General features: G+C 42.4%; 1 protein-coding gene across 2 annotated transcripts in view; it reads right to left on the minus strand.

The window, feature by feature from the left end:
• Positions 1-5,259: 5,259 nt before the first annotated feature.
• The window catches only part of nsmce2 (NSE2 SUMO ligase component of SMC5/6 complex), a 245,096-nt gene continuing 222,833 nt past the window's right edge, over positions 5,260-27,522 (minus strand). For both annotated transcript variants that reach the window (XM_085993572.1, XM_085993573.1), the window contains exons 5-7: positions 9,494-9,594; positions 7,093-7,199; positions 5,260-5,965 (exon numbers count right to left, since the gene is read on the minus strand). In XM_085993572.1, coding sequence (XP_085849698.1) covers positions 5,857-5,965; positions 7,093-7,199; positions 9,494-9,594 — 317 coding nt within the window. In that variant the 3' untranslated portion in view covers positions 5,260-5,856. The remainder of the gene's footprint in view (positions 5,966-7,092; positions 7,200-9,493; positions 9,595-27,522) is intronic.

Here is a 27,522-nt window from a genome sequence, read left to right on the forward strand (position 1 = left end):
GGAGGACATAGAAAGACCGATGAAATGGACAGATACATGGCAGATGAAATTTAATGCAGAGAGATGTGAAGAAAGGAAGAATGAAGAGAGGCAATATAAACTAAATGGTACAATTTTAAAAGGGTTGGTGGAACAGGCCTGGGGGTTCACATACACAAATCTTTGAAGGTGGCAGGATAAGTTGATAAGGCTGTTAAAAGAAGCATATGGGATCCTGGGCTTTATAAATAAAGGCATAGAGTACAAAAGCAAGGATGTTATGCTAAACCATTATAAATCACCAGTTAGGCCTCAGCTGGAGTATTGTGTCCAAATCTGGGCACCACACTTTAGGAATAATGTCAAGACCTTAGAGAGGGTGCAGAGGAGATTTACTAGAATGGTACCAGGGATGAGGGACTTTAGTTATAGAGTCATAGAGTTATACAGCACAGAAAGAGGCCCTTCGGCCCATCGTGTCTGCACCGTCCATCAATCCCTGTCCAGTCTAATCCCATTTTCCAGCATTTGGTCCATAGCCTTGTATGCAGTGGCATTTCAAGTGCTCATCCAAATGCTTCTTGAATGTTGTGAGGGTTCCTACCTCTACCACCCTTTCAGGCAGTGAGTTCCAGATTCCAACCACCCTCTGGGTGAAAAAGTTCCTCCTCAAATCCCCTCTAAATCTCCTGCCCCTTACCCTGAATCTATGCCCCCTTGTTATTGACCCCCCTACTAAGGGGAAAAGTTCCTCTTTATCTACCCTATCTATGCCCCTCATCATTTTGTACACCTCAATCAGGTCCCCCCTCAGCCTTCTTTGCTCCAAGGGAAACAACCCCAGCCTGTTTAGTCTTTCTTCATAGCTGAGGCGCTCCATCCCAGGTAACATCCTGGTGAATCTTCTCTGCCCCCTCTCCAAAGCAATCACATCCTTCCTATAGTGAGGCGACCAGAACTGCACACAGTACTCCAGCTGTGGCCTCACCAGCGTTTTGTACAGCTCCATCATAACCTCCCTGCTCTTATATTCTATGCCTCGGCTAATGAAGGCAAGTATCCCATATGCCTTTTTAACCACCTTATCTACCTGTTCCGCTGCCTTCAGGGATCTATATACATGTACACCAAGGTCCCTCTGAACTTCCTAGGGTCCTACCACTCATTGTGTATTCCCTTGCCTTATTTGTCCGTCCAAAATGCATCACCTCGCACTTTTCAGGGTTAAATTCCATTTGCCACTTTTCCGCCCATCTGACCAACCCGTTTATATCGTCCTGTAGCCTGAGGCTTTCCTCCTCGCAATTTACCACCCCACCAATTTTCGTGTCATCCGCGAACTTACTGATCATACCTTTTACATTCTCATCCAAATCATTTATGTAGATCACAAACAGCAAGGGACCCAGCACCGATCCCTGAGGTACCCCACTGGACACAGGCTTCCAGTCACAAAAGCAACCTTCGACCATCACCCTCTGCCTCCTGCCACTCAGCCAGTTTAGGATCCAACGCGCCAAGGCACCCTGGATCCCATGGGCTCTTACCTTCTTGACCAGTCTCCTATGCGGGACTTTGTCAAAAGCTTTGCTGAAGTCCATGTAAACCACATCCACAGCATTTCCCTCATCCACACACCTAGTCACCCCCTCGAAAAATTCAATCAGATTTGTCAGACATGATTTACCCTTGACAAAGCTATGCTATCCCCGATTAATCCTTGCCTCTCCAAGTGGAGACTAATTTTGTCCCTCAGAATTTTTTCCAATAATTTCCCTACCACAGATGTTAGGCTCACTGGCCTGTAATTCCCTGGTTTATCCCTGCTACCCTTCTTGTATAATGGTACTACGTTAGCTGTTCTCCAGTCCTCTGGTACATCCCCTGTGGCCAGAGAGGTTCTGAAAATTTGTGTCAGAGCCCCCGCAATCTCCTCCTTTGCCTCATACAACAGCCTGGGATACATCTCGTCCGGGCCTGGGGATTTATCCACTTTTTGGCCTGCTAAAACCGCTAGTACCTCCTCCCTCTCGATGCTAATATGTTCAAGTATGTCACAGTCCCCTTGCCCGATTTCTATGTCTACATCGTCTTTCTCCATATGTGGAGAGACGAGAGAAGCTGGGATTGTTCTTAGAGCAGAGAAAGTTAAAGGATGATTTAATAGGGGTGTTCAAAATTATGGCCCAGATTTTCCTATTGCAGGCCTCCCGTGGGCGGAGGTCTGCGATCTGGAAAAATTTGCACCCTTACCCGAGGGCTCCCAGGAGGCGCACAGTTCCGATGCTGGGCCTCTCCAAACTGCCGGTGTGCAGGGCCAACGTAACGCAGAGGTGCATGTAATTCGCAACATCCCTGGGATCACGTGGGCCATGGGGAGCAAATCACAGAAGGGAATCTCCCTTCATACATTTGACAGGGAGACCTGTCAAATATATGAATGGAAATCACCCCCAAAACATAGTAAAACTTCAAATAAATTTTTTTTTAAATCACATTTTTAAACTGACTTGAAATTACAAATTAACTATTTTAAACAAAAATTTTAATTAAAAAAAAATCATTAAAGTTTTTAACGGGGCTAAAAATAAACTTACCTTTCTTTAAAGTATTTTTAAATGATACATCAGTGGAAAATTTTTTTTTTTTTTTTTTACTTCTTTCAACTTTTATCCTGGTAAAAGCAGGCCTTACACCTGCTTTTACCAGGCGCAAGAATTGTAAGTGTTTTCTGCGGGTGGAGGGTCTCCAAAAAGCGGAACTATCCGCCCGCAGAGGCCCTTCTCCAGGGCAGCCGGAGGATCTGTCAAGAGCTTTCTTGACAGATCGGAAATGCTGGTTTCCAGCGCATGCGCAGTGCATGCCTAAAACCGGCATTTCCGATGTCCCTATGGGTGGGTACACAGCGCGTACCCATCCGTAGGGATCGGAATATCCGGCCCTATGAAGGGTTTTGATAGAGTAGATAGAGAGAAATTGTTTCCATTGGCAGGAGAGTCGATAACCAGAAGACATCGATTTACGATAATTGGCAAAAGAACCAGGGAGATGTGGAGAAATGTTTTTACGCAGCGAGTTGCTATGATCTGGAATGCACTACTTCAAAGGGTGGTGGATGCAGATTCAATAGTAACTTTCAAAAGGGAATTGGATATATATTTGAAAAGGAAAAAATTGCAGGGCTATGGGGAAAGAGCAGGGGAGTGAGACTAATCGGATAGCTCTTTCAAAGAGCCGGCATAGGCATTGTGGGCTGAATGGCCTCCTTCGGTGCTGTATGATTCTATGATTTCATTCAAAACAGGAATGCCACTCAGTAACGCACAGAAAGCTTAATAATGAAATACAGAATTTTGTTTCTCTTTCGCTTAACCACAGGACTGCAATTTAATTTAAACAAACCAATGTTTCTTGGTTTGTCAATGTCAGCTGTGGCTCAGTTGGTAAGCACCTTCGCCCGAGTCAGAACGTTGTGGGTTCAAATCCCACTCGAGAGTTGAGCACAAAATTCTAGGCTGATACTCCAGTGCAGTGCTGAGGGAGTGCTGCACTGTCGGAGGTGCCGTCCTTCGGATGAAATGTTAAACCGAGGCCACGTCTGCTCTCTCAGGTAGACGTAAAAGATCCCATGGCACTATTTCAAAGAAGAGTATGAGAGTTATCCCCGGTGTCCTGGCCAATATTTATCCCTCAATCAACATCACTAAAACAGATTATCTGGTCATTATCACATTGCTGTTTGTGGGAGCTTGCCGTGCGCAAATTGGCTGCCGCATTTCCTACATTACAACAGTGACTACAAAAATAGCACTTAATTGGTTGTAAAGTGCTTTGGGATGTCCAGTGGTCATGAAAGGTGCTATATAAATGCAAGTCTTTCTTTATTTTCAATGTGATTTAGCAGGAACTTTAAAAGCCCACTTCTACAATAGAAAAATACCAAAGTAGATGCAGGGAGGATGCACCCTCATTTTTGGCAGGAGCTCAACTTCTAAATTCTCCTAAAGGATTTAGGTTATTTACCCTGGAGATTAACCTAAATAGAAATGACATTTAAAAGAATTATAGTATTACTGTATCTTGTAAAACTAATGCAAACAAATATAAAGTATTACTCTTCCAGCTCAAAGCAAGGCTAAAAGTATCTTTTTAGTTATCATTGCAGCAACCAGAAAGCCATTATCTGTTTATTTAATTAAAATGTTTGTAAGCAGAAATATTAGAAAAGCACAAAAAATCTCAAGCTCCTTTAAGAAGTATTAGCACCGCTCTGACCGCTCAGTGTGTAAATACAATGAATAGTATGGAACAGAATCATACAGATCAGAAAGATCCCAGGTTCTGGTACTGGTCTCTACACTTTGCTGACCTCAGCCAAAATGGTCAGAGTCCTGCAACTGATCACAGTTCCAGCAACCGATGCAGCAATTCAATATGCATGGATACGGGTGAACAGGATCAGAATCAGCTGTGACAGATTACATTTGAATAACCAGCAAACTATTTAAACATGTCCAGACAAACCCATGAGGAATGGTTATTTGGGCAAGGTACGGAAAGCTGCTACCATGTAAGTGCACTCTATAATATTTGCAGGGCTATGGGGTAATGAATTGGATGGCTTTTGCAAAGAGCTGGCACAGGCACGAAGGGCCAAATGGCCTCCATCTGTGCTATATCATTCTCTGATTTGAAGTTGCCACCTCCAGAAAAGGGGAGAAAACTGGACTGAAGCAAAAAGGGACGTGTAGAGGGTTGATTTTCAAGTAGATTTAATTTTAAAAACAGCCAAGAGCTGCCCGCACTAAAATATGGTCACATTGCTAGGTTGGAGTCAGCTGGTACCACTCTCTGATTCAGTAGGTTGATGGTCCCAGCCTCACTCTAGGACTTAAGTACACAATCTCGGATGACACTTCAATGCAGCAGTGAGAGAGAATCAAAGGTGCTGCTCTTCAAATGAGATGTTAAATCCTTCCTGCCTGTTCCAGTGGTTCAGATGGGCATTGAAAATTCCAGCATTTACTGAAGGAAAGAAGAATCAATTCAGTGTAAACACAGTCCACATCATTTTTGGTTAGTGGATCAATGCAAATCTTCCTGTATAGCGCCTAGTTATTAATGTCCTTTTGGTTGGTTTCCAGGCTCCCACATACAGCCGTACTGAGGTGGTGTATTGTACTGTCAACTACTCCCAATTGTTGCTAATTTGCATCATATTGCAACATGCTCTCCTGGCAGCCTTTGATTTATTGCACGTTAATTTAACCAGTAAACCAATAAGAAAAAAGCCAACTTTATTTTAGATGCATGAAACAAGGAAAGTAATTGTAAAGGGAAATCCCAAACAGCAGTGTTGATAAATGATATAGCAATGTATTTAAGGAGCATCGTGTTGCATACAAATAACATCAAAGAATTATCCATGTTGTGGGGGAGGGCGCAGTAATTATAATTTTAAACCTTTCAAATTTTAGGAAGAAATCCTTTGCTATACAGAACTGCTCAAAGTTCAATACTGCTATCTTAGAAGGGTAAACAGTTAATTTAGAAAACATTACGCTCAATTTCCTTAACTAGGCTTTCACTGGTACAAACCTACACTTAGGTTTAGACAAACTACACTCTAAATGCTGCAGGCCTGGATTTCCGTTTACACTTGTAGCTTAATTCTCTACTTTAAACATTTTACATCTGTGTGATGTGCTTTGAAGGAAACACACTTAAGCCAAATGGAATTCAGCATGAATTTTAGTCAAATTATATAATTATCAGTGATTAACCAGAACTCTTTCCTCCCACAAGATGACCTCCTAAGTAAGTGGATCTGACAGCTTCTTCTTCATCACATTTGCCTGTTGAATGTGTGACAGATAATTATCGCATTTGATGTTTTTTGTGATTTTCAATAGCTCTCTTCAGGGTTGTGTCCATTGAAAGGTCATACTGGTTCATATCTCCATTATCACATCCAACAACAGGGCACCTATTGCAGAAACAAAGTGCATCGATCAAAAAAAGGAGCCAAATGTAGATTTGTAGTTTTTGAGAAAATATTTTTACATTGAACAACAACAGTGCTCAAGTAGTCTGGTGGCCATTTCTTAATCCACTTACCGAATTTGAGTCCGAGATTATTTTCATACCTGATGAAGTTAAATTTACATTTTCCACTTTCCTTTAATATCATGTACATAGAACTTCTTACAGTACTTTTAACAGCTGTGACAGCAAGTAATATTGTTGCACTAACTCAAGAAGTCAACTCCTTTATGACTTCGCATCTTTAACAGTAACAATATACTCCTTTAACTGGTCATTAAAATAATATATAACAACACTGATAGTGCATTAATACAAAGTCTGATAGAAATATAACAAGCACTGTGGGTGCATGGAAGCAGTGAGTTTGCATGAAAGGTGGTTAGTAATAACAGCCAGTGTTGCAATATTCCATTAATTCTGTGGCCAATTCATTTGTTAAAAATGTTAAACATGCCCGGAAATCAGACTGTTCTGGTTGTAATGAACATACCAATGTGCTTCATGTTGGAATAAGGAGCTTAACCATCTTGCTGTTTCCAGTTACAGCATAATACCGCTGGAACGTTCATATAATCAGTGGAAGGTGGGAAAAAGGCTAGCCCAAGTCACTAACAGCCAGTTTAAAAAATTTATCCAGCAATTCTTTTTGAACTGCTAAGATCATTTTAAGAATGTGGCCTTTTGTAACACATTAAAGAAGTGTTGTTTTACACCTGGAGACAACCAACACTTTTGTTGCATACATTTTAACATTTTAGCAGCACAGTGAGGAAAACCGCATTGCTAGTTAGAAAGCAAAATGGTCTTACCAACACGTAGCTTTAACATCTGCTCTCTGACCGAGTTGGATTAGCCCTGAGAACCATTTAAGTGCAAGTGCTAATTTGTTGTGATTAATTATTATATATTAGGCCGGGATATAAAGAGTAGTCCATCGTGCATCGATGACTTCAATAATGGCAGGGTTCATTTAAGCCTCTAGATGGCGTTTTAGTGAAGTGTGATGATACTTGTGGTATCCAAGCCCCTATTAGAATGGAGTTGGGACATGTACCACTTTTAACTCACCGGGCTTTCTTCTTTTGTTTGTGCTTGTTCTGGATTATTTTTATTATGGCTTCCTCTTCATAGCTGTGACCACAAACTTTATTCTTCACAGGACATTCCATTTCCCTCTGCAAAGGCAGAAGTTAATTTTTTAAAAATGAAGAACTCCTTCCTTTCCTTAACACAGAGTGGTTAAACAGACCAGGATTTTCCACAACATTTGACAGCAATGCTGGTCTGGGAACCAGCAGTTTTTTTTGAAAACCAGAGGGAATAAAATTACATTCCAGTTCAAAAAACTTATCCCTTCTCCCTCCCATTTACAGGGTCTCCCATGCCTTTTTTGACCCCAAATGTGTTAATATGTTCATCGCAGTGAGCATATTATTCTATAACTGATCACTAAGATATGTGGACCTGGATTTTCCTCTTCAGGGCAGAGATTCGACAGGACAGTATCCCTGCCCCTCTGCATGCACCCTAGCACCAACCAGTTTGCCTGGTATGGAGCTCATTAGAGATGCCTGGCAGGTTCCTGGTGGGATTTCTGCCATCAAGCAGGAGCCTGCCAGCCAGGAAACGCAAGCAGTGCTGCAGCAGCAGCCGAAAATCCAACGAGGGTTTTAAAGGGGCAGAAATGCCGTGAACCCTGGAATGAGGCCTCTCACTGAAGACTTCTGTTGAGAATGAGACCTACAGCGGGCAAAACCCTGGGGTTTCCATTTGGGTATTTACTGCCGCTTCTTGAACCAACCGCTCCCCCCCCTTCCACGTGGCTGCCTCTGGTATGTGTGGTATGTGTGGCAGTGAGCATTAAAATCTGCCAGGGCTACAGGCCCTGCTACCATTTACATGTGGTGGGCGGGGAAGGAGTGGGCGGTGGTGATCCCAGGGTCGGGGGTGGTGGTTGCAAGCCTCACTACATGAATGTTACAACATTCTCCATCGATTTTGGACTGGATTGCAGAGGAGAATTGCCCCCGACTATACAAAAAACGTACAGAGCAATTTTAGTTGCATTAACACAAAGGCAAGAATTATCACCATTTATACCCTGGAAATGCAAATTCTGCCAGCATACCCCCCACAAAAAAAAAACTGGAAACAGCATACATTTAAGTTATTTTCAAAGTGAACCTAAATAAACAGCAATACTAAATTAAGGAGTTGCCAAACATTCTAATTCTGCCCTGACTGGACTTTCTAAAATGTCCATGATAAAGTCAGTTTTCCTTTTTCTGCAAGTCAGTTTCAGTTTACTTTCATCACCAGACATACTACAGCAAATCGATTTACCGGCACCTAAATAGCCGGAAATCTCGGTTAACCGGCAAAATTCAGGAGTAGGTTCAGGTAAGTTTTACTTCATATTGTACTTGCCTTCCTCGATCTGTTGCTGTGCAAGGGTGTGGCTGCAGCTGTTGCTAAGCTACAGAGACGCTTGGAACTTGTGGCCATTGTTCTGCACCTATTGCTAAGCAACAGGGTTTGTTGCTTTATACGGAGCTCTCAGCTCTCCGTATCTTTTACTATAGCTCTCGGTTATCCAGAATTTTCGATGAACCGGCACCACGTCGGTCCCGGATAAAAAAAAGTTTCCTGTAGTGATTTATGTCAATTCATTCAGAAGCAAGAGTAATTGTTTTGCAAATGGGGTTGGGGGGGGGGGGGGGAGAAAAACAGCAGCTTTTGAAATGGGAAGGGCAATCTGAAAAACAGACTGAAATGTGCTGAAGTGCCACATTACTGTTGTTTTGTTGTAGGTTTTAATGTGTGTCCTGTAGGGGTCTCATGGAAAAGTATAATGCAGATTCAAGATGGAATTGAGATGATCTTTAAAACAAAGATACAAAACCAGGACCTATATTCATTCCTTCCTTTCCATTTCACATTTAAGGAATGCAGAATCGTGATATCAGGGCACAGTAGAAGGAGATAGCTGGAAAACTCTTCATATAGTTTAGTAAAGAAGGAACCATTCTTGGTAATAGTTATCAACTTTATTGAACTATATTAAAAAAGCAGCGCTATGGCATAGTTCAGGTTTGCTTCTGTGATTTCACACACAGCAAGGTCCTAATCAACCACGTCATTAGGAATTACGACAAATAGAGACGCTTCGCTCATCCACAAGGAGAGCTAAACAAAATTCAGATGGTATGCCAACCCTTCCAGTTGCCCTTGCCCACAGGCTGGGAGCAGAACCACATGACAATCTTTTCCTAGCATTACAACCTACTGATATTTCAAATCTCAGACCTCACTTTCCAGCAATAATAAAACTTCAAGCTAAATACAAAGCCCTTAAGTTAATTTAAATGTATTGAAAGAACTCAAAATACATTCAATAGCAAACATTGATAGTTAACTGCAAAGAAATATGTGCTTGAACACGTAGTTCTCAGAATATGCTGTTCTGTACCTGTGTAATGGGGCAAATGAAATTCCTCTGGCTCTGGGTCACCGCAATGTCTTCATCAAGCTCACTGGCTGAAATGCTCTCATTTTGTGATTCGGCACCAACTGGAAATCCAAGAGGAACAGTATGAATAAGACAAGTTTCCCAATTATATGCAGCTCAGCTAAATTATTTATTTACTGATTGAAGTGCTTTAGCTCCAACATTAAAACAACATATTGCAGCTACAATTGGTTCCACGATTATGTAATATGTAGGTATGAGTAATCTATTTATGCATAGACCTCACCTGGCCTAAATGATTTAAAAAGTTACTGCAGCCTATTTAACCCATCTATCTAATCCAACATTGATTCAAGGGTTTAGTAAAGCATAATGGTGGAGGTCAACACCAACCATGCGAAAATTTTCAAATAACTGCATGGATTTTCATGCAGCTACAGAATTTTTTTTAAAGGGGATATTTTACAGTCTCTTCAAGTAGGTGCAACAGTAAACATTCTCCCCTCCAGCTAAAAATCACATTCCGATAAATATTCAATAGTGTACTTGACCATCAGGAAATAAATTCAGTTAATTAAAAATGATCATGACAATAAAATTTAAAAAACATTAGAATTAAAACATGAAACAGGAAAAACAGAAGATACAATCCAGGGACAAGGGGGAAATGAAACATATAAAATAAAATAAAAATAATTTTAATGGAAAGAGAAAATGAATAGACATAAAGGTAAAATAAAAAAATGAAATAAAAAGAGACAAAATGCTGGTGTGAACCAGATGGTGCACAAAGTAGACATTCTGAATACCCCAAGCTGACTTTTCATCCCACATCCGGACAGTCACCTCAGGAACACTGTCCACTTACATTCCTACTTTTCTCCATCCACTGAACAGAGAGAGATTCATATTGGCTACTTATCACTGAACTTTTGCAAAAACAGTACACCTTTTACAATATATAGAAGAATGCATTGATGCAGCACCTTATTATGCCTCAGAAATATACCAGTATTTCACATAGTGGATTACTTTGAAGTAGTCATTTTGCACGCAACAAAAACAACTTGCATTTAGACAGCCAAACAGCAATGAGATGAACAACAACCATGTGCATTTATATTGCACCTCTAATGTAGAAAAAGGTGGGTTTGAAGGAGAGTTTTAAAGGGGGAGAGAGAGAGAGAGAGAGAGAGAGAGAGAGAGAGAGACAGGTGGAAGGGTTCAGGAAGGGAATTCCAAAGCATGAGATGAAGGCACAGCCGTCAATGCTGACATGAAGGGAGGGAAGGATGCCCAAGAAGCCACTGCAGAATACAAGGTTAGGGAGGGGAGGGGCCATGAAGGAGATTAAACATAATTTAAACACGAGAATGAGAATTTTAAATTTATGGGGTTGGAGGACTGAGAGCCAATGTAAGTTAAAGAGGACTGGGCTGATGGATAAACGAGGCTTGAGGTAGGACAGGCAATGGGCAGCAGAGTTCTGAATGAGTTGAAGTTTCTGCAGGATGGGAGGTTGGCTAGAAGAGCATTCGAGTAGTCAAGCATGTAGGTAGCAAATGCATGGATGAGGGTTTTTTCAGCAGGTGGGCTGAGATAGGGATGGAGGTGGGTGATATTACAAAGGTAGAAGTAGGCAGTCTTTGTAACGGAGATGATTATGGATTCGGAAATTACGTTCAGCGTTGAATAGAATCCCGAGGCTGCGAAGAGCCCGAGACAGTGCCTGGAAAGTGGGCGGAATCCATGGTACGGGTACTGAGTTTGTGACAGGGACTGAAGATGATGGCTTCGGTCTTCCCAATATTTAGCTGGAGAAAATTGCAGCTCACTCACGACTGGACAAGTAGTCTGACAACAGAGGCAGTGGAGGGATCAAGAGAGGCAATGGGAAGGAAGAGCTAGGTTTCATCAGCGTATCTGGGAATGGTGACCCCCCATGTCTGGGAAGTCACTAAGGGACAGCATGTAGATGAGGAAGAAGAGGGCCAAGGATAGATCCTTGGGGAACTCCGGAGTCAACAGTGCAGGGGTGGAAAGTGAAGCCATTGCTGGAGAAGCTCTGGTTATGATTGGATAGGTAAAAGTGGAACTAAGTTTCACTGAGATGCCCAACGGAGAACAGGCGTTGGAGGAGGATAGTACAATCAACTGCGACAAAGGTTGAAGAGAGAGGAGAGATAATGCACCACCGTCACAGTGAAAGATGATGTCATTTGAGACTTTGCTTCGGGCTGGATGGTGTGTGATTTAGAAGTGATGACGCTCTCCTGATATTGCTGCTCTTGTCCTCTCAGTGGTACAAGTCACAGGAGATGCTGTCAAAGATTGGCGAGTTGCTGCAGTGCATTCTGTAGGTATTACACACTGCAGTTACAGTGCGCCACTGGTGAAAGGGTAAATATCAAGTCCAGAGGCAGGAGTCCCGATCAATCGAACTGTTGTGCCCCGGATAGTGCCAGTCTTAAGTGTTGTTGCAGCTGCACCCATCCAGACGAATGGCAGGTATTCCATCAGACTCCTGAGTTGAACTACACTGGGTTGGAGGTCAGTGGGAGGAAGTTGGGCCTTTTCTTGTTCAAAATTATTATCTGGCGTAAATGTTACCTGCAGCTCATCAGCCCAAGACTGGTTATTGTCCAAGACCTGCTGTAGGGCTGGCATTGGTTGTTTTATTATTGGAAGAAGTGTGAATGGAGTTGAACACTGTGGAATCAATCAGCGAACAGTCTCACTACTGATCTTATGATGGTGGGAAGGCCATTGATGAAGCAACTGAAGATGGTCAGGCTTAGGACCAATTTTCTGTGTAAATGTTTTTTGGGCCGCATGGCCCCTTTATTGGACTGCGCAGCCCATTCAAAAGTCCACGCATGTGCGTTTTTTAAATTTAAAAGCCGGCCCACCGGCTGCATGGGATCTCTGGAGCGCTGCGCAACCGTGCAGCTTAAAGAGAACATTGCTTATGACACTTCCCTGAGGTACACTCAAATCAAATCAAAATCAAATCAACTTTTTTTGTCATTGTTAGTGCACAAGTGCAGTACAACGAAATGTAGGCTTGCAGCTCCCGAGAGTGTACATTTAGATTAAGACAATTAAACATTCAACATACATTTGGCTTGTAATACATTAACATAGACATAACCATAATAAAGTGCATTTGCAGATGTGCAGGCTTGAGAGTTTATTTGTGGAGTTCAGTAGGATGACAGCCCTGGGAAAGAAGCTGTTCCTAAATCTGGTCGTACGGGTGCGAATGCATCTGTAGCGTCTCCCAGATGGCAGGAGGGCGAACAGACTGTGGCTGGGGTGGGTAGGGTCTTTGATGATGGACCGTGACCTCCGTAAACAGCGTTTCTGGTATATGTGCTCTATGGTCAGTAGCCGGGTGCTGGTAATGCGTTGGGCAGTTTTGACTACCCGCTGCAGGGCTTTCCGGTCATAGTAGCTACAGCTGCCATACCATACTGTGATACAGTTTGTCAGGATGCTCTCTCACAGCAATGTCTGTGATTAGCATCCAACAACACAACCATTTTCTTTTGTGTCACATATGGCTCCAGCCACTGGAAGGTTTTCCTCTTGACCGTTAATTAATTGGAACCTCTTTTCACTATTTTGATAATTTCTTTCCTTGTATTGGTACCTAGTCTTATAAATCTTTTCTTGCAGCGTATAACTTTTTAGTTCAGCAGTACATAAACTTTTATTCGATTCCTCTTTCAGTTGCTTTGCGCACGCCATTTAATTTGAAGTTGTATGGTGTTTTATGAACTTAATTATTAAATTATTGCTTGAAAACCTGCTCCAAAAAATTGGCATTTCTTTTTCTTAGTGTATTTTATTTCATTAATTCCACAGGTGTGTTTCATTTAATGAATTAATGACCAGAAACCCACTAAGTTTGATGTGGACCTGTTCTTACAAGTGCTTCCTTGCACTACATAAACTTTTAGGCACTCCTCCTCCTTCCTCCTCTCTATGTTCCGTTCTTCGTTGTGAGCTGTATGGGGTTTTACTTAATTAAATCATTATTTGCCAAGTAATTGGGGTCTGTTTTATATATAATATAATAATGGTCACGTCTGTGAAGCTACACAGGCCACTGGCTGAAAAACAGCCGTGCTGGTATCAACTGATTAATTTTATTCACATGCTGGCTGCATGGCTCCCCTAACATGGGGGGGGGGGGAAATTATTAATTTGGTGCAGGTGCTTGACTTGTTGACCAGAAAATAAGTACAGGAAACTTTCGTTTAACCGGAAGTTAAATGTCCGGAACGCTCTATCCATCGGCAAAATTCAGGAGTCGGTTCAGGTAAGTTTTTTTTAAGTTTTTGTTGCTTTTTTTCTCCAGTCGAGGCTCTGCAAGCGTCTAGCTGAAGCTGTTGCTTAGCTACAGAGACGCTTGCAAGCTGCACCGACTGTTTTGAGGCTGTTAGGGTTTGTTGCTAGATACGGAGCTCAAGCTCCGTATGTTTTAACATTACCGCTCGTTTCTCCGGCAGTTTTGTTCCACCGGCAACAGCTCGGTCCCGTCAGTGCCGGATATCAGAGAGTTTCTTGTAATTCTGGGAAGTAAGCATTTAATAATGAAATCATGGAGGTTTAGTTCATTCGTTGTGTGGTAAGTATAAATAGTTGCATTTTCTGCATATTGAAACGTCTCTTTCTTCAAGCCCGATTGTCTCTTCTTTTTTTTCCTCTACTCGTTTTCTCAAGACCCATTCTGCGCGTTTTCTTCCTGGCTGTTTTTTTTCCAAGCCCCATTGTGCGATACTTTTTCTCCTTTCCTAGCCTTTATTAAAAGACTTTGCCCCGCAAGATTTTAAATAAAAAATACCTGTTCCCCATTTGTAGTCCCAGGTAGCCAAGTACCACACCCTGCCTCAAGGCTGGTATGCTTCTGTATTAAATACGTGTTACTTGATACTCATTGAAGGCCACTTTCAATGGTACGAATGTGCCTAGACCTGTCTCACTGCCCATTTGGCAACTTCCACAAATTTTTTAAATAACAAATGAATGTAGCTTGATTGTCACTTCAAAGGAATGTTGTCACACAAACACTATTCACAGCCACTTCACAACTTTTTTCCTTTCAGGTTGTCAGTTGTTACAGCACTTGGACTCAGTGAAAAAGACCAGTTATTTAAAAAAAAAATCCATTTATACTGCAATATGGACCTCTGTGATCCATAGATGATTAGTGGGAATGACATTCACAGCCTGCCACAGTCATATTAAACTGATATTGGTTTTAATAAGACATGATAACTATAACTACCTTGTTGCACCTGTGATCATGTTATACATTTTTTTCCCCTAAAAAGCTCTCATGGCCACTTACTATAGTGGACAGATGACAGTGCATGGGAAACAAATGAAGAGAGATTTTATTATGCAGAAAATGAGTCATGCAGCCCACCCTGACCAATTTAATAAAACCAATATCTGACTGCTTCTCATGTTATGCACATTAGTGCTTTGTTTGTACAAGAATTTTGAACAAAATTCTCTAAATCCGTTGTCCTGAAAAAACAACTAAAAATACGGGGGGGGGGGGGGGGCAGTGGAAGAGGGACAAAGCTGGAAGAAAAACTCGTGTTAAACTGTGCATTTAGTACAGAGACTGCTGCACATACAATGTATGGTGAGTGTTCAATGCTGACGTGCAGTTTCCATCTTTCAGTGTTGGAAGCATAAGGAGTCATGACAGAAAATATACGGATCAAAGCAAGTTGAATTAGATTGGAATGTCCGATTAAAAAAATTAATCAGAACTCGTACCACAGAATGCTAGGATCTTCCATTCCAAACATAATTCTCACGTGCATTTAGCAAAATAATTCACCTAATTGAAATGTACACAATTTTGCATAGAGTTTTATAAGAAGCCAGATTTTTTAAAGAAGTTGTTTGTCATTTAAGCGTTAACTTGGCTCAGTTGGTAGCACTCTTGCCTCTGAATCAAACCCTGCTCCAGAATTTGAGCATATAATCTAAACTGATATTTCAGTGCAGTACTGAGAGAGTTGCTGTCTTTCAGATGAGACATTAAACTCTGTCTGCCTGTTCTTCATTTCTCCAATGCTGGCTTCTTGTGCATCCCCCACTCATTTCACCCCACCACTGGTGGCCGTGACTTCAGTTGTCTAGGCCCCAAGCCCTGGAATTTGCTTCCTAAATCCCTTCAGCTTCCTCTCCTCCTTAAAACCCACCTCTTTGGCCAAACTTTGTCACTCCTAATATTCCCCTCTTTGGCTCGGCATCAATTTTTGTCTAAACACACTTCTGTGAATTACCTTGGAATCGTTTTCTACATTAAAGGCACTATATAAATATATAAGTTGTTACTGTTCAGATGGACATACAAGATTCATATGTCACTATTTGAAGAGCAGGGAGTTTTCCCAGAGTCCTCACTAATATTCATCCTTTAACCACCACCACCAAAACTGATTAACTCTTTAGTTATCTCATTAGCTGTTTGTGAAATTTTGCTTTGTGCAAATTGGATGCCATGTATGCCTACAATCAGTGACTATACTTCAAAAGTAATTAATTGGCTGTGAAATGATTTGGGGCATCCTGAGGATGCAAAAGACACTATATAAATGAAACTTACTTTCTTAAAATTAAACTTCATTTTAAATATGATGCAAATACACACAAATTTACTGACATATTAAAACATTGTTAAACTTAATGTGTTAAATATATTGTGTGCTTCACTGTATTTCAAAATAGATGCAAATACTTCCTCTGAAGGTCAAGTCTGTAGAGTTTTCTTGCATGTCTTTTGAGAATATTTGACTACTTCAATGTTATCTGAAACTCAATTAAAGAATGACTCATATGCTTAACAGCCGCTTGACTAATAGTATGCAGAGAATATGTTATTGCATCCTACTCTGGAAATGAACTAGTGCTTTGGCTAGTCTGCTGTGACAGCTACCAAAATGAGTCTATGCACGTTCAAAATAGGAAACATACAGAAAATATAATATTCAAAGTGTACAAAGGTAGTCTCTTCAGACCTCACAGCAACACGTGAAGTCTCTCCTCAAAGTTTGAAAGTACTTTCCACCTACAAAGTTTTCTGGTGGTTACAAAAATCAATGTTTGCAGTTGGCTCAAAGTACTTTTAATCTCCAGGAAGCACACCAAGATGCTATTGTTCACATGCACCTGGATTCTCTACCCCACTGATACCAAATTTTGCCTGCACCTCGACCCTCGCCCCCTCCACCCCCACTTAGGATATTGTATCGTCTCTGACTTAGACCCCAACTGATACTGTTATTTCTGCATCTGGTGAGATATTAAACCCATCTCTCACTTCCTCCCCTGCCCCACAAACTAAGAAAATGAATCGTTTAATTTTCTTCTTAGTACCCTTTTAACCTTTCGGCTTCACATACTACTTGAAGTCGTTGATCCTCCAACGCTGCTCTGAGCTGGCTGCTAGGAACATGAGAATAGTATGGGCATGACGCTCACTCCAATTTTCTTTTTACTAACGCTATTGTAATATGCCTTTGTTACTGCCCAATTGCATGCATGTTGTAATAGAGTACATCACTGTGAGAACACTGCAACATTTAGGGCATATCTGGCATAAGGTATCCCTGGAAGGTGATGGATTAGGTTCCAGATGGAAAAAAGGACTGCGAGATGATAAGAGCCGTGTACAGAAAGCACTGAATGAAGAGTAACAATGTGCAGAAAGCTGCAGAGATCTGGCAGAGGAGACAATGCAATAATATAATGCTATGTCATCCATAACCCATATTGGCTACGACTAGTTGATTATACTTCACCTAACCTCCTCTACTGATGGTACTGTTTTATGGATGCACCTAGATCTCCTTCAGTTTCCTTTAAAGACCACTGTTTGTTTAGCTAGCATCCAATTTAGTATTAGTCCCGTTTTTTTCAAAGGAGTTAGCAGTAGAATCACAACAATTCTACTGCTAAACAATTTTTATAGGAAATTTCAGTGAGTTAGTGCTTTTTGTTTCACTCAGTCAGACTATTGTTTTACATAAATATAATTTGTCAAGACACGGTGCATATAAATAGTAAACGGGTAGTAAGAGGAGGGGTGGGGCCGATTAGGGCTAAAAAGCATACGCATGGAGGCAGAGGGTATGGCTGAGATGCTAATTGAGTACTTTGCATCGTCTTCACTAAGGAAGAAGATGCTGCCACAGACATAGTGAAGGAGGAGGTAGAGGAGATACTGGATGGGATAAAAATTGATAAAGAGGAGGTACTAGAAAGGCTGGCTGTACTTAAAGTGGAGAAGGTACGAAAAGGATTTACAAGGATGATACCAGAACTCGGAGGTTATAACTATCAGGAAATACTGAACAGGCTGAGGCTCTTTTCTCTAAAACAGAGAAGGCTGAGAGATAGCCTGATAGAGGTATATATAAATGACCTGGATATTGGAATAGAGTAGAATTTCTAAATTTGCCGATGACACCAAACTTGGGGGTGTGGCAAACAGTGATGATGATACCAATTGACTGCAACAGGACACAGAAAGGCTAGCAGAATGGGCAGACAAGTGGCAGATGAAATTTAATACAGAGAAGTGTGAGGTGATGCATTTTGCCAGAAGGAAGAGGGAGAGGCAATATACATTTAATGGCACAGTTTTAAAGCGTGTGCAGGGACAGAGGGATCCGAGAGTTAATGTGCATATGGGATCTTGGGCTTCATAAATAGAGGTATTGAGTACAAAAGTAGAGACATTATGCTGAACCTTTATAAAGCGCTAGTTAGACCACAACTGGAGTATTGCGTCCAGTTCTGGTCACCACACTTTAGGAAGGATGTGAAGGCTCTTGAGAGGGTGCAGAGGAGATTCACCAGAATGGTTCCGGGGATGGGGGACCTTAGCTACAAGGACAGGTTGGAGAAGCTGGATTCATTTTCATTAGAGTAAAGGAGGTTGTGGGGTGATTTGCTAGAGGTGTACTAGATTATGACGGGTTTGGATAGGCTAGACGGGGAAAGGCTGTTCCCACTAGTTGATGGTACAAGGACTAGGGGACACAGATTTAAGGTTTTGGGCAAGAGATACATGGGGGATGCGAGGAAAAACTTTTTTACGCAGCGAGTGGTGATGACCTGGAATTCACTGCCGACGGAAGTGGTGGAAGCGGAGACACTCAATGTTTTCAAAGGGAGACTGGATAGGCACTTGAGGGAAATAAACTTGCAGGGCTACGGGGATAGAGCGGGGGAATGGGTCTGAATGGATTGCGCTACAGAGAGCCGGCATGAACTCGATGGGCCGAATGGCCTCCTTCAGTGCCGCTATGACTCTATGAGAGGTCTTGAAAGTGATGAAGAGGTTCAATAGGGTAGACACAAAGAGTGGTAAGAATGTGGAATACACTACCACAAGGAGTAGCTCAGACAAATAGCATAGATGCAATTAAGGGGAAGCTGGATAAGCCCATGAGGTTGAAATGAATAGAGGGTTGGGGTGAGGTGAATAGAGGTAGGAGGAGGCTCGGGTGGAGCAAAGACACTGGCATAGACCAGTTGGGCCGAATGGCCTGTTTCTGTGCCGCAGACTCGATGTAATTAACAAACAAAAAAAAAAGTAGATTAAGTCACCAGGACCAGAAGGGATGCATCCTAGGATGCCGAGGGAAGTGAAGGAAGAAATCGCGGAGGTACTGGCCATAATCTTCCAAACAGGGGTGGTGCCAGAGGACTGGAGAATTTCAAATGTTACACCCTTGTTCAAAAAAGGGTGTAAAGATAAACCCAGCAACTACAGGCCAGTCAGTTTAACCTCGGTAGTGGGGAAGCTTTCAGAAACAATAATCAGGGACAAAATTAACAGTCACTTGGACAATTGTGGATTAATTAAGGACAGCCAGCACGGATTTGTTAAAGGCAAACCGTGTTTAACCAACTTGATTGAGTTTATTGATGAGGTAACAGAGAGGGTTGATGAGGGCAATGCGGTGTACATGGATTTCCAAAAGGCGTTCAACAAAGTGCCACATAATAGGCTTGCCAGCAAAGTTGAAACCCATGGAATAAAAGGGACAGTGGCAGCATGGTTGTGAAATTGGCTAAGTGACAGGAAACAGAGAGTAGTGCCGAATGGTTGTTTTTTGGACTGGAGGAAGGTATACAGGGGTCGTTTCTAGGACCACTGCTTTTCTTGATATATATTAATGATGACTTGGATGTAGGTGTACAGGGCACAATTTCCAAATTTGCAGATGACATAAAACTTGGAAGTATTGTGAACAGTGAGGAGAGTGATAGACTTCAGGAAGACATAGGCAGGCTGGTGAAATGGGTGGACACGTGGCAGATGAAATTTAACGCAGAAAAGTGCAAAGCGATACATTTTGGTAGAATGCAGAGAGGAAATATAAACTAAAGGGTACAATCCTAAAGGGGATGCATGAACAGCAAGACCAAGGGGTATATGTGCACAAATCGTTGAAGGTGGCACGGCAGGTTGAGAAAGCAGTTAAAAAAGCTAACAGGATCTTGGGCTTCATGAATAGAGGTATACAGTACAAAAGCGTGGAAATGATGAAGAACTGGTTCGACCTCAGCTGGAGTATTATGTCTAATTCTGGGCACCGCACTTTAGGAAGGACGTAAAGGCCTTAGAGAGGGTTCAGAAAATATTTAGGAGAATGATTCCAGGGGTGAGGGACTTCAGTTACGTGGATAGATTGGAGAAGCTGGGGTTGTTCTCCTTCGAGCACAGAAGATTGAGAGGTGATTTGATAGAGGTGTTCAAAATCATGAGGGGTCTGGACAGAGTAGATAGAAACTGTTCCCATTGGCAGAAGGGTCGAGAACCAGAGGACACAGATTTAAGGTCATTGGCAGAAGAACCAAAGGCGACATGATGAAAAACATTTTTACTCAGCGAGTGGTTAGGATCTGGAATGCAATGCCTGAAAGGGTGGTGGAGGCAGACTCAATCACGGCTTTCAAAAGGGAGCTGGATAAGTACCTGAAGGAAAAGAATTTGCAGGGCTACGGGGAAAGGGCAGGGGAGTGGGACTAGCTGAAGTGCTCTTGCAGAGAGCCAGTACGGGCTTGTCGGGCCGAATGGCCTTCATCCATGCTGTAACCATTCTATGAACTTTGCAGAAGAGCACACTGGTACAATAGGATTACTAGTATGGTGTATATATTCTGAAGGCAATGCTCTTTAAGGTTGCATTGTGGTTATGACCCCTGGGATTCAGCTCACTGCAGAAATATAAGGAGCTGTGACTGCATGGACTAGAAGTTGTACATGACTAGGTCATTATCCTCCAGGTTAAGGCCATCACTGACCACCCACATCCCCCTCCCCACCACCTCCCGCCCCCCCACAACCCTACTTCCTTTTGCTTTTGTGTCCGCCCCTAGAAAAAACTCTCTCCCAACTGCACTTATGAAAACCCAACTGTCCAGCCGTTGGCCCTCCATTCACCATGACATTTCTGCAGCTACCGATTTGCTCAACAGCACCCTCACCACCACTTTTGATACCCTAAGACCCTATTACAACAATTACTCTCTCTCACCCTGGCCGTTCCCCCTGGTATGGCCCTCATCTTCGCTCCCTTAAGTCCAAGGGACGCAGACTTGAACAGATATGGTGGACAACTGATTTAGCCATTCACCGTCAGATCTGGCTGGATCACATAAAGCATGATCGGGTCCTGCTCTCGTCTGTCAATATTGCTCACCATTCCAGAATCATTCTGGAATGCAAAGATAAACCCTGGCTTCTATTCTCTACTGCTAACCGTCTTCTTAAACCCCTCTCCCCTGTCTCCTCCACCCTCACTTCCAACATATGTGAGGAGCTCATGGACTTCTTTGTCTCCAAGATTGAGACCATCCATTCAACTGCCTCTGCCACTTCCCTTCCTTCCCCTAGCCCACTGGGCCAAACTTCCTCTAAGGTTCCCCCCCGCCCTAGCCCTGAACTCACATCTTCCTCCAGTTTCTCTCCGACCTCCCCTCATGACCTCTCTGCATTCATCTTGTTCATGAGACCCACTTCCTGCTCCCTCAACCCTATTCCCACTAAACTGCTGACCACCCAACTTCTTTTTCTGGCTCCCATGTAAGCTGACATTGTTAACAGTTCTCTCTCCTCAGGTACTGTCTCCCTCTCCCTCAAATCTGCCGTCATCACCACTCTCCTAAAAAAAAAAAAAAAACCTTGAACCCTCTGTCCTTGCAAACTACCGCCCCATCTCCAACCTCCCTTTATATAATTGCAAAATACTGCGGATGCTGGAAATCTGAAATAACAACAGAAAATGCTGGAAATACTCAGCAGGCCAGGCAGCATCCGTGGAGAGAGAAACAGAGTTAACGTTTCAGGTCTGGGACCCTTCATCAGATGCTGCCTGGCCTGCTGAGTATTTCCAGCATTTTCTGTTGTTATTCCAACCTCCCTTTCCTCTCCAAAGTCCTTGAATGTGTTGTCGCCTCCCAAATCCGTGCCAATCTTTCTCTCAACTCCATGTTTGAATCCCTCCAATCAGGTTTCCACCCCTGCCACAGTACCGAAACAGCTCTCATCAAAATCACAAATGACATCATTTGTGAATGTGACAAAGGTAAACTATCTCTCCTCATCCTTCTTGACTTGTCTGCAGCCTATGACATGGTTGCCATGGTGTGGAGATGCCGGAGTTGGACTGGGGTGGACAAATGTAAGAAATCACACAACACCAGGTTATAGTCCAACAGCTTTATTTGAAATCACAAGCTTTCGGAGCGCTGCTCCTTCTTCAGGTGAAGTGGAGAAATGCATAAAGACACAGCTTATATAGTCAGAGAATCATGTCAGATGTTTACAGGTAACCTTTCCAACTGCCATTTATCACACCTCGGCAGAGAGATAATCACAGCAGTCAAAGGTGTGAATGGTGTCCAAACAGGTCAGTCAGGGAAACATTACATCAAAGAACAATGAGGTGGTTAACATAACATCAAAGAACAACATCTGACATGATTCTCTGACTATATAAGCTGTGTCTTTATGCATTTCTCCACTTCACCTGAAGAAGGAGCAGCGCTCCGAAAGCTTGTGATTTCAAATAAAGCTGTTGGACTATAACCTGGTGTTTTGTGATTTCTTACATTTATGACATGGTTGACCACTCCATCCTCCTCCAACGCCTCTCCATTGTTGTCCAGCTGGATGGGCTGCACTCGCCTGGTTCCATTCTTATCTATCTAATTGTAGCCAGAGAATCACCTGCAGTGGCTTCTCTTCCTGCTCCTGCATCCTGGTGTCCCCCAAGGATCTATCCTTAGCTGAGCAGAGGTTGGCCAGTGATTGGATTTATTGTTCTGAGGCAGGGGAGGGGTCAGCTGGATTTTGGGTTCACTGATTATTGCTGGATCCTGAAGGTCACAACATAATTATTGCTCAGAAAGGCCATTCAGCCCATCTTAGTTCATCCAGCCAGAATGATCCTAAAATCCCCCACCAGTACTTAAATGACTCCATGATTCTCATCTCTTTTACTCTATTCAAGAGTCCATTCCATGTACTGATCATTTTTATGTTAAGAACCTTGAACCGGATATCAGTTCTAAATGTGCCTTTTACTAGTTTGAGCCTATGTCCCATGTCCTATACTCTCAATTTAATCGGAAGTAATTTGGTCCTACACTCTCAATTTAACATGAAATAATTTTCTGGATTTACTTTCCAAAACTGTTATTAAAATATTACAGATCATCTTCCCTTTGAAGAATGAAAAGCACAAGTTTCTCTCGTCTATCCTCATACCTCTAGGGGTCAACCTCGTGGCTCTTTTCTGCACTGCCTCCAAACCTTGAATGTCTATTTTGTGGTTTGATGACCAAACACAATAGTCAAAGTGTGGTCGGGTCAAAGCCTTGAGGAAGGGGAAAATTAGTCAATGCTCTATTTCTGGACTGTTAACCACTAATACCTACCGGAAAGTGCGCACGTGGATGTCAGATGAGGACAAGCCTGGGCTTGGCTGTGGTGCTGTTCATGGTGACAACCTATTGACACTTATGACCAAGATGGGCAAGAAACCTGAGGCACACAGCAACCATGTAACAACACCCCAGTAAGAGTTAATGCCTACAAGAGAAGTGGGGAGAGGAGAAAATTGGCAAAAGAATTAAAATAGAAAAAAAGCTCACTATAATTACTTTTGCAAAACCCTTATGAAAAGCAGGACATCAGCATTTGTCTTTGCCATCCTGACCCACTTTCTCCAAAAAATTGTATGACAAGGGCTTCATTTTGTGTTAAATTTTGTGTCAGTAAAAAGATATTGGCCCTGAAATTAGGATCGGGTGCTTGCCGCGCGTGCAAGCCCCCGATCTGCACTCACCCTGTGCGCCGACATCTGAAGCCCGGGCCTGCTTGCATTTCCTGTCACAGGCCCGGTTCAGATGTCGGCGCGATGTGCTTACCTGATCCAGCGGCGTAGTTAGTGCGATGTGCCGGCTGGGATCAGGTGAGCACTGTGCAGCCAATCAGGGGAGGGGAAACTCATTCATGAGTTTGACAGTAAGAGCTGTCAAACTCATGAAAAGTATGGGCTGCCAAAACACTACTTTAACTTTAAATAAAATTTAAAAAAACATCCCACTGATTATAATAACTATAAATAAGTTTTAAAAAATGTTTTAAACAATTAATCAATTTTTTGAAAAAAATAAATTTTTTAAAAATAGGGTCTAAAACTAAACTTACCATCCTGTAAATTCTTTAAAAATAACAAACCTGTGGAAAAAAAATTTCTACATTGTACTAAAAGCCCACTTACCTGAAAAACTAAATACTTACGTCTTGTTTTTCCACGCGTAAAGACCGGAGGCCTTTACACGCGCGCAACTCTGGAAAAAAAAAGGAATTTTACTGCGCACGCGCTGCCTGTGCAGTCGCACACGTTCTGCCTCTGAACCCCTTCGTTCAGAGGACAGGAAATGCCGGTTTTCCCTGCATGCGCTGTGCATGCTGAAAACCGGCATTTCCTCCGGCCAGACGCGCGAGTACCCCGACCGTACTCACGCGTTTGGAATGGAATTACTGGGCCATCAGCGTTAACAACATCTTTGAAGGAGTTGCAATTCATAATCTGATTGCTTGATATTTTGTGCCTTGTGAATGTTTTCTTTAATGCTTATACACGTAGGAACAATCATGTCACTGTCACCTATATTCAATCAGGAGATTCAGTATTTCGTATGTAGGAGTAAACATGAATGCGGATCTGGTTTTATTGGATAATGATAGTTACGATCTACTTAGGAATATATGCGGTACTGAGTACAATAAACATCAAACACATGTTGAATCAGAAAACTGACTGGGCAAGAAATTCAGCTTTAGCGGGGGTACAAAGCAGGCGGCAGTGGATCAGCTGTCCGTTATATACCCCATCTGATCTTCCTTTCCTTTGAAGTCAATGGAAAAGAAAATCGGGCAAGGTGTATAAGGGACAGATGATCCGCTACCACCAGTTATCCACCTCCGCCAAAGTTGAATTTTAACCCTGTTTTAAACAGAATTATCTTCTGACCGTAATTCTAAAGAAAACATACTTTCACTGGAAAAATGGAGTTACCCACACTCATTATTACTGTGGTGTAGACAAATGATAAACCATTTGTAATTTCTTCTCTTTTTATTCAGTTATGGTGGTTCAACTTCGCAGAAGGTATGATTGTTGATTGACAGCTCAGCTAATTATATTCGGGAGTTGTTTTCAGTAACCACTAACCAAATCTCTGTTGAGACATTATGTAGCATGACTCCACAGAACTCCTATTTGGTCACCTCACATGGAATAGGCTTTGCAAAGCGGGGGACTAAAGCCCTAAAGCTGCAGCACAGTTTTATTCCTATTTTTTTCTTCCAGATCCAAACAGGCATATTTTATCAAATGGATTCTTCTCAATGGGCAATTAAGATTGTTACTGGTGTTAAATTTGAGTAGCAATCACTCCTTTCTAAAATTCCATTGATGGGTCAGAATAACAATAATGAATTTTCTCATTTTGCTCAGTCTGCAAACTTACATTAGCATATCCCGACATCAAGTAATCTTCTGTTGAAAAAAATGCTTGAATGCAGCCAATAGCATCAAATGAGGGAAACCGGTTAGGTCAGATGACCTTCATGGAAAAGCAGCTATCTCTAGGCAATTTTGTATAGGTTATACCTGAAGCGAGGCAAAATAATTATTTTAAAGATGCAGCTGGTGCAATGCCAATTTTTAATTTGCATCACTCTGTTCAAATTAAAGCATGATGAACTCTGCTTCCATTACAATGAGTATATCCTGAAAATTGTGATCACATTGGGTTCTTGGATAGCAAATAAAACATATTTCTAACCTAACAACAAAACTATAAAGTTTAAAAGCTCCACACAAAAACATGATCATACTACCGACGAAATAACAACAGAAAACGCTGGAAAAACTCAGCAGGCCAGGCAACATCCGTGGAGAGAGAAACAGAGTTAACATTTCAGGTCGAAGACCCTTCGTCAGAACTGAGAAAAAAGTAGGAAATGAAACAGATTATCATACTACCCACTGTCTAAAAAAAATCATGATATGCACTGTCTAAAAGCGGTGCAACAGTGAGGGATCAAAATTTATATGTTCTTATGTGTACACAAAGTCATATCTGCCCTCCCACAAGGAACCCAGATATATAACTTTTATTCACTGCTCTTGGGATAACGCAAGAGATTTGCTGAACCTGTGCTAGATAATCAAATTGGTTGGATTATTCACTCATTCAGTTCTGGAAAAAAAACTGCAGAACAACTTGCAAATATCAAAGTGATCGCAAATCTCAGAACTTCTACCACTTTACAGACAGACACCCTAAACACAGGATAATCCATTTACAGTACAAGGCTAGACCACTTACACGCAAAGTATGAAAAAGTAATATTCTGCAGAAACTTCTCGTTATGTGTACAACCCAGAAGATAACATTCAATTTAGTTTATATATCTATTATTATACACAGTTAACACTTACAGAATAAGTATCAGCAGTATGCTTTTTATAAAATAATTAGAGTCATAGGGCAGGATTTTCATTGGGTCGTGGAGTCGGGATTGCAGGCATGTGGGGGGGGGGGGGGGGGTTAAAATCCCAAAATCAGGGGTCCCGACCCCATCCCGCACCCAAACCCGCCTCCATGCTAGTTCCAAAGGAGGCGGGTACCCGCCCCGCGCTGGGACCCGCCTACCCGAGGCGGGAAGGAATTAGTACCAATTAACTGTCTGTTAACAGGTAGTTAACAGGCAGTTTTTAGCCTAATCCCTATTTTTGATGTTGAAGTGTGGGATTCCCTGCGGCTCCAAACCGCGCCAAGTTAGAGGAGGCGGGCTGTCGGGTTGAAGGACTTGGAGGGGTCGAGATGTCGGTGTTCAGGTGAGTGATGTGTGCATGAGTGCAAAGGTAAGTGTGTTTGGTGTGTCTAAAGTGATTAAATAAGTTTTACATACCTTTGCTTACCTTTTCAGCCTTCCTTCCTTTAAGTTCCGGGAGTCCCTCATTTCACCGGCACAGAAAGCAGAATGGCTGCGAACTGTCAAAAGTGACAGCCTTCAGCTTACTGTGCAGGAGATATTTCTAACTGAGTCTGTGGAGAAGGACTCAGGTTAGAAGTAAGACTGTCGGGGGGAAAAATTCAGTTGGTTGCGCCTCCCGTTAGCTTCTTAAGAGGGCACTAACGGGACGCAAACCAACTAACGCTCCCGATCCCTGGGGCCCCAGGTCGCGCTGCACAAGGCCCCTCCCCTTTAAGAAGGGGAGGAAGGCCTGCAATACTGCGGGGCGACGTGCACACATAACGCCACAATATTGACTCACAGCGCCCCAAGAGGGATGTGGGGCGCTTCCAGTAGCGCCCCGCTTCCCTCTTGGGGCACAACCACTCAATTTGCGGGGATGCTAATTTTTCCAGGGCACAGCGGCGAAGGGCGCTACTCAATTTTT

Source organism: Somniosus microcephalus, chromosome 7 (assembly GCF_052327205.1).
Source record: "Somniosus microcephalus isolate GS21.2 chromosome 7, FLI_Smic_1.0, whole genome shotgun sequence".
Taxonomy (NCBI): Eukaryota; Metazoa; Chordata; class Chondrichthyes; order Squaliformes; family Somniosidae; genus Somniosus; species Somniosus microcephalus.